Raw genomic sequence first — 7,968 nt, 5'->3', positions numbered from 1 at the left:
TAGGCTACTGTAGTCCCAGTATTAACGTTAGTGCCTATTACAATAATTCACAGCTTTTTTAACTCAACATCCACTGCAATTTTGTATCCACTGTGCAAAACACAATTTTAATTCAATTTAATTAACCATTATGTGTGTATTTACAATTAGAAATGTTGCCGTTAATTAAATGATGTGTTTCTTAAATAACTTCCGGGCCGAGACACTCGTTTTAGCCACGCCCAACACTGGCAGTGTATTGTATTTCTGTGGTTAGAATACAGGCACCCGGAAGTTTGTAATATGGATGATGTTGGCGATTACAGCGCGCTGTTTTGTTCGTCATTGCGGCTCTGTCTAACCTCCATTGAGCCGTCTTTTGAGGAAGTCGCGTCGGTTGCCCCAGCATGAGGAGGAGTGTATGAACCGGGGCTTTATAAATGTGATGCGTCCAGGATTTTGGCGAGAGCAGTGACATTTCGTCAGGATGTTTAGGTTGTTTGCGGCTCTGGTGATTTTTGGTCTGCTGCTTGCGTGCCTCACTGCTTGGGTATTTGACAGATATGACACCGCTTGGCACCCTAAACCCAGTTTACATCCACCGGGAGATGGAAGCATCAACAGGAGGAGCGGCCCGCCGTATCCCAGCGGACAGCTGGAGAATATATTTTGGTTTGTGCAGGTAGGACTGCTGGTGGTGAGGGGTCATAATAAAGCGTCATTATACTGTCAATGAGCTGATCATGTGACTGATTGTAAATTGGCTTTTATTATGTGTTCTGTCATAATAAATTTGAACTGGTACAGTACTGGAATATTATAGGTTTATTGTGCTTGTTTAGTAATTAAGGTCGGATACACTATTGTGGATTAAGATATAATAATAATAATAATAATAATAATAATAAACATAAATTAATAAAAATAGTTTAAGCTGTTTTAAAAGGGATAGTTCACCCAAAAATGAAAATTCTATCATCATTTACTTACCCTCATGTTGTTTTAAACCTGAATGATTTTTGTATTTTGATAAACACAAAAGAAGATATTTTGATAAAATGATGGTATGCACACAGCTTTTTGTAACCATTGACTTCCATAGTAGGAAAAATATTTTGGAAGTATTCTGATAAATGATGAAGAAGTACACAGAAGATGGTACCTTTTGAATTCCATCATATATTTTTATTCCAAGTCAGTGGTTACAAAAAGCTGTGTGCATACCATCAAAATATCTTATTTTGCGTTCATCAAAATAAAAAAATGGGTGAGTAAATGATTACAGAATTTTGATTTTTGGGTGAACGTTTTTTTACATTGACTTAACATTGAAATCACTAGCGCTTGATGCCTCTACCGCAGCTGGTTTGAACGCAGCATTACCGTGGTTTCACACTAGCCGCGTTTGAGGCGCCGAATTTGTGTCTACCGTGTCTAGTTTGCAGCTTGAACATTTTAAGTTTACTTGCTTCATTCGTGCATAAAATTCTAGTCAACGAGACATTAACGTGGAAAAGCGTCATTGGAGGGGCTTCTGCGACTCCACTCGCTTCCTGTTATCAAGTCACTATTAGAGCAATCTCCTGATTGGTTAACGCGGCAAATTTTCCCGACAAAGTTCCAATTTTTCAACTCCCGCGGCAACGCTCAATTAACCTCATTCGCACGAACTAGACACGGGAACGAGGCAGAATCCGTCTACTGTGGTGACCTCCAGACGCGCGTCAATGCGTCTTTACATTGACTTAACATTGAAATTACTCACGCTTGACACCTCTTCCGCGGCTGGTCTGAACGCAGCATTACGGTGGGTTCACACCAGCCGCGTTTGAGGCGTCAAATTTGCGTCTACCGCGTCTAGTTTGCCACTTGAACATTTTGAGTTTACTCGCTTCATTTGCGCATGAAATTCTAGTCAAGACATTCAGGCAGAAATTTGCGTCATGGGAGGGGCTTCTGCGACTCAGCTCGCTTCCTGTAATCACGTTGATACTAGAGCAAACTCCTGATTGGTTATCGCGGCACGTTTTCCCACCAAAGTTAAAATTTGTCAAACTCGCACGTTTCCTGCGGCAACGCTCAATTTGCGGCATTCGTGCAAACTAGACGTGCGAATGAGGTGGAATCGTGTATACCGAGCCGCGCTAAACGCCTTATTCACGCTGCAAGACCTCCAGATGCGCGTCGAGTCGTCTTTACATTAACTTAACATTGAAATCACTCACGCTTGACACCTCTTCCGTGGCTGGTCTGAACGCAGCATTACCGTGGGTTCACACCAGCCGCGTTTGAGGCGTCAAATTCCGTCTACCGCGTCTATTTTGCCACTTGAACATTTTGAGTTTACTCGCTTCATTTGCGCATGAAATTCTAGTCATCAAGACATTCACGTGGAAATTGGCATCATGGGAGGGGCTTCTGTTCGCTTCCTGTCATTGTCACTACCAAAGCAAGCTCCTGATTGGTTAACGTGGCGCATTTTTCAACTCGTACATTTACCGCAACAATGCTCAATTCACGCTATTCCATTCCGGTAAACTATACGCGCGAATGATGCGGAATCACGTCTACTGCGCCGCACTAAACGGCTCATTCGCGCCGCGAGACCTCCAGACGCGCGTCAATGCGTCCTTACATTGACTTAACATTGAAATCACTCAAGCTTGACGCCTCTACTGCGGCTGGTCTGAACGCAGCATGAGTCATTGTATTTAACTAACAATTTAGTTTTGATCATTACATGAAACCTCTACCGCTCGCTTCCTGTCATCATGTCACTACTAGAGCAAGCTCCTGATTGGTTAACGCAGCGCATTTTCCTGACAAAGTAAAAAAATTTCAACTCGCGCGTTTCCCGCAACAATGCTCAATTCACGGCATTCATTCGATCTAGACGCGCGAATGAGGCGAAATCGCATCTACCGCCCCGCGCTAAACGCCTCATTTGCGCCACGAGACCTCCAGACGCGCGTCAACGCGTCTTTACATTGACTTAACATTACAATCACTTGGGTTTAACGCCTCTACCACGGCTGGTCCGAACACAGCATGAGTCATTGTCATGGCTTTAATTGTGCCCTCTAGCGGCAGATTAAACAAATTGTACTATTAAAGCGACTTACCATGCATTACAGTGTACACATTTTATCAGTATGTGTGTTCCCTGGATTCGAACAAATAAATCTTTTGCACCATATTGGTTCCTCAAAGGAACATATTGGTACTTTAGAGGGAACATCTGAAAGGTACATATTTGTACAAAAATTATACTAGGACCTTTTTAACAGCTTTATGACAGTTTTTGTACGTTGTTTTCTGAGAGTGTATGAGAGGTGCCTTCTTTAAAATGTCAGTAACGCTTGTTCTATAAATAGGATTTATGTGTGAGATTTGCTAACATACTGTGTTAACTGCACATCCTGTGTCAAGACTTTCTACAATGCTGTTTATTCTGTACAGGTTTCCGACATCCATGTCAGTCGTTTTCATGATCCAATGCGGATTCCGGACTTTGAAACGTTCTGTAGTGACACTATTGATGTGATTAAACCTGATCTTGTGCTGGCCACAGGTAAGTTGGCGGTAGAACTTTGTGTAGGACAAAAATATTCCCTATACCCATTATTCATCGATGGTCACATTACTTACAACCCTAGCATGTTGTGCATTGGAATATGTTCCAGGGGATCTAACAGATGCAAAGACTGAGAGTAGAATGGGCTCTCTTCAGTATGAAGTGGAGTGGCAGGCCTACCACAACGTCCTGAAACGATCACGAGTGTTGGAACGGACCAAATGGATTGACATTCGGGGAAACCATGGTGATTATTTTTTTTCTTTTCCTAAATTCATAGTGTGAATTGCGTCTAGCAACCTTCTTGGAATGTGGGTGAGGGATCTAAATAAAGATCGATATTAGGTTTTCTTTTGTACGTCATTGTTGGCCTAGAAGAATAATTGACCATCTCTGTCCTACTGTCTGTTGGCAATAAAACAATAAAGGACATTGAGTCCAGATAGCCGGACACTATTCTGCAGCTTTAATGACTTGAAATGAAGCCCAGTTCTATATTAAACAGGATATTGTGTGCTTGTTTTGATAAGAAATCAAACTTCAATGGATTATTAATAGCTTTACTTGATGCCACACAGTGATATTCAAATTGTCCTACTTTTGATTTAAAGGGATGGTTAATTTTAAAAGTGAATTTTCTGTCATTTTTTACTTGCCCTCACATCTTTTCTAACCTGTATGATGTCTGCAGATTCAGACCATCATTTTCTAAAAATAACCACAAAAATAATCTATACGATGCGTGTGGTATATTTGAAGAGTTTGGTTCCAAAACGCAATAAATTAATTTTGACTAATTTGGGAAAAAATGTGTTTTATATACCAAGAAAGTGACAAGATGAAAACCACTATTTCTCGTACAAACATTCACATAGCATCGTTAGGTTATAATAACATTAAAAATTCAAATCCATAATTTGATTTTTAAAGATTTATTATAAAAACTTAAAAATGCAATAAATCCATTACAAGTTTTTTTCAAAATGCTATAAATCTATTGAATCAGTATATAAATGTGCATTCATCTTTGCCATGTTATATTAATTTAGTTGACTAGTATTAATGGCATTAATCAAAACACTAACTTTGTCATATTAAGAACACTGTCCTTGGGACGTCTTCGCTGAACTTTTTTGACAGTGATCAGCTGTAAAATGTTTTGGTCCTGCTCGATTTTTGTTGACTTCGAGTAAAATAATGGAAAGATTTTCAATACATATTTGCATTTGAATAGAGCCGCGTTACCACTTTTGGACATTTTTAGATAAAACAACGCATCTCCTTCTTCTTCGTTGGGCTAAAGGCGCTCTAAGCGAATTGACGTGTTTTAGACCATAAAACATTTTTTGTTACATACAGCAAACATCTCCTCACTATCTGCTTGCTGCCTGTCCGCTGATCAAACTGTAAAAAACCGTGATCTCTGTAGACAGCTCAGGCTCCACAAACGGCAATATCAACATAGTGGCCAAACCTAGCACAACAAAACATAACAAAGTGTTCCAGCCAATAAACGACAAGAAGGATTTGGGGGTGGGGGTTGGGCGCGTTCATGAAAGCACGGACGGGAGAGGGAGGGGGAGGCGTTAGCTACGCTCCGTTTGTTTGAAAACAGTTCAAACATCAACAGGAAGTGACGTCGCACATTATTCGCTTAGAGAGCCTTTAACTCCTCACCCGGGGTATCACGGAATAGTGAAGGGTCCATCGAATGAACACTTCATGATCTTGCCGGAAGTAGTAGGTCATCCGGGGGGTACTTTTCGCCTACTGTTTTTGAAATACTATAAATTCGGACCTACTACTCACGTCCTCGCCTACTGCTTTTCACCTACTATATAGTATTGAAGTAGGTGGTTTCGGACGCAGCCACAGTTCTTGTTGGCCTCTGATGACTTTTTGCTTTAGACTGCATTGGTGTATTAAAGGTGCCGTAGAATATAAAACTGTATTACCTAGGCATAGATGAATAATAAGAGTTCTGTACATGGTAATGACATTGTGAGCCTCAAATATTATTGTTTTCTTCTCCTTATGTAACCCTTATGCATGCAAAAGACCAGACAGAGTGTGATGTTACAATCGGGATGTACACCACAACATTAAATTACGCATTAAATTAATTACAATGTTACAATGCTAAAAAACAACAATTTGACTGCTGAGTTAACGTTATATGGTAGCATTTCGGCTGAAGTTCTGCTACTGACGTTACAGTTTCGTTTTGCAGGTCCATTATTATAAAAAAACACAATTGATTGTGATCAATTTGTTATTTCTCTCTGTATCTTCATCTGATACATGATGAAACGTATAAGGTCTGTTTGCTTTGAGAGCTACTGACATAAGCCTTGCTGTGATACAGCCAATCAGAACAGAGCTGCTAAACATTATTATTCATGACCCTTCCAAATAAGGCAATAACACAGCCCATTTCATTCTAAGGAAAAACTTTAGGGTTGTAAATGGACATGTAAAACCACCTCTGGATCATTTTTGCACTTAATGTCATGGTTCTGCCATTTTGTCCTTTGTTTAATCTAGTCTTGTGGCAGAACCATGACAGACCCATGTTTTGTGTGAGAGCACTGGCTTTGTTTATTCCTAGCCATGTGCTCTCAGTCTCGTCTCTTGATCCCGCCCCCTTGTTTCCTCATTAATTATCCCATTATTGTTTGATTCCTGTCACCTGTTGCCCTCATTAGTTCTCCTCTATTTAAGATCCTTGTGTTTGTTGTCCTGTGCTTGTGCATTGTTTCTGTGATCCTGTAAGTACTCTGTCTCAGTTAGTCTAGTCATAGTCAAGTGTGAGTTATATAGTGTTTTGTCAAGTTTAGTGTTTATTGTCATAGTCTAGTCTTGTCCAGTTTAGTGTTTATTTAGTATCTTGTTATGTTGTTTTGCCCCCTCGTGGGTTTTATTTTCTGTTTTGTACACAAATAAAGGTCCTATTTGAGTTATCTGTCTGCATTTGGGTTCGTCCTTCACCAAACCATAACAGAATGCACAAGCCAACAAGGAACCCAGCAGACAGCATGTCTCTTCCCGCTAGGCGGCAGTCGGCTGACCTTGAACAGTGGTGGCAGTCGACTGCCGTCGACATGAAGATGGGCAAGGCTCCGTTTCCTCCCCAGGGAGATATGGCCCTGAGGGAGTATGCCAAAGAATTGGAAGCGAGGAGGTGTTTTCTGCCTGAAACCCTCCTCAAGTCTTACCTCATCGCGGGCCTTAATGTCCCTCCGCCTTTACAAGAACGGGAGAGGTTGATCCGCCGCCCATTTGGTGAAGTTGTGGACCGTTTGTGTCAGGAGGAGTTTCCAGGTTCCACCAGGGCATCAACATCTGCCACACTGCCAGTGATCCCGGAGGGTCGCATCCTAGCCATAGCTATGCTTGGGGACAATGCTCTCCCCACCTCAACTCCTGCCGCAGCTGTCAGCCTCCGTGGCAAACGAGAGAGACGGCAGTCGTGGGAGTCTGCTTCTGAGAACTCCTCCTCTGAGTCTGCCTTGCCTGTGGCAATTTCCCCAGTCCCAGCTGCGGTCACTATTCCTGCTACGGCCACAGCGCCACGACCAAGGAAGAAGAGGAGGAAGGGGGTTTCCTGTCCTTCATCTCAGTCTTCTCCTGGGTCGCTCTCAGCAGTGCAATCACCGCTGAAGCCCCTGCCGTCTGCGCAGCCCCTGCCGTCTGCACAGCCACCGCTGCAGCCCCTGCCGTCTGCGCAGCCACCGCTGCAGCCCCTGCCGTCTGCGCAGCCACCGCTGCAGCCCCTGCCGTCTGCGCAGCCACCGCTGCAGCCCCTGCCGTCTGCGCAGCCACCGCTGCAGCCCCTGCCGTCTGCGCAGCCACCGCTGCAGCCCCTGCCGTCTGCGCAGCCACCGCTGCAGCCCCTGCCGTCTGCGCAGCCACCGCTGCAGCCCCTGCCGTCTGCGCAGCCACCGCTGCAGCCCCTGCCGTCTGCGCAGCCACCGCTGCAGCCCCTGCCGTCTGCGCAGCCACCGCTGCAGCCCCTGCCGTCTGCGCAGCCCGTCGCAGCTACCCCTGTAACGGACCCTGTCTCGTCTCCGCTGCCGGAAGCAGCGCCCCCTGTCACGGACCCTGTCTCGTCTCCGCTGCCGGTCGAAGCGCCCCCTGTCACGGATCCTGTCTCGTCTCCGCTGCCGGTCGCAGCGCCCCCTGTCACGGACCCTGTCTCGTCTCCGCTGCCGGTCGCAGCGCCCCCTGTCACGGACCCTGTCTCGTCTCCGCGGCCGGTCGCAGCGCCCCCTGTCACGGACCCTGTCTCGTCTCCGCGGCCGGAAGCAGCGCCCCCTGTCACGGACCCTGTCTCGTCCTCGCTGCCGGACGCAGCGCCCCCTGTCACTGTCTCGTCCTCGCTGCCGGACGCAGCGCCCCCTGTCACTGTCTCGTCC

At 44.8% G+C, this 7,968-nt stretch overlaps 1 protein-coding gene across 1 annotated transcript in view; it reads left to right on the top strand.

The window, feature by feature from the left end:
- The first annotated feature begins 270 nt into the window (after nucleotides 1-270).
- Nucleotides 271-7,968, top strand: part of LOC129417697 (transmembrane protein 62) — an 18,204-nt gene continuing 10,506 nt past the window's right edge. Inside the window, exons 1-3 of the mRNA XM_055172525.2 lie at nucleotides 271-661; nucleotides 3,439-3,550; nucleotides 3,663-3,800. Of these exons, the coding sequence (XP_055028500.2) occupies nucleotides 467-661; nucleotides 3,439-3,550; nucleotides 3,663-3,800 (445 nt within the window). The 5' untranslated portion in view covers nucleotides 271-466. The remainder of the gene's footprint in view (nucleotides 662-3,438; nucleotides 3,551-3,662; nucleotides 3,801-7,968) is intronic.

The sequence above is a fragment of the Misgurnus anguillicaudatus genome, chromosome 7, assembly GCF_027580225.2.
Source record: "Misgurnus anguillicaudatus chromosome 7, ASM2758022v2, whole genome shotgun sequence".
Taxonomy (NCBI): domain Eukaryota; kingdom Metazoa; phylum Chordata; class Actinopteri; order Cypriniformes; family Cobitidae; genus Misgurnus; species Misgurnus anguillicaudatus.
This window is presented reverse-complemented; position numbering and strand designations above follow the sequence as displayed.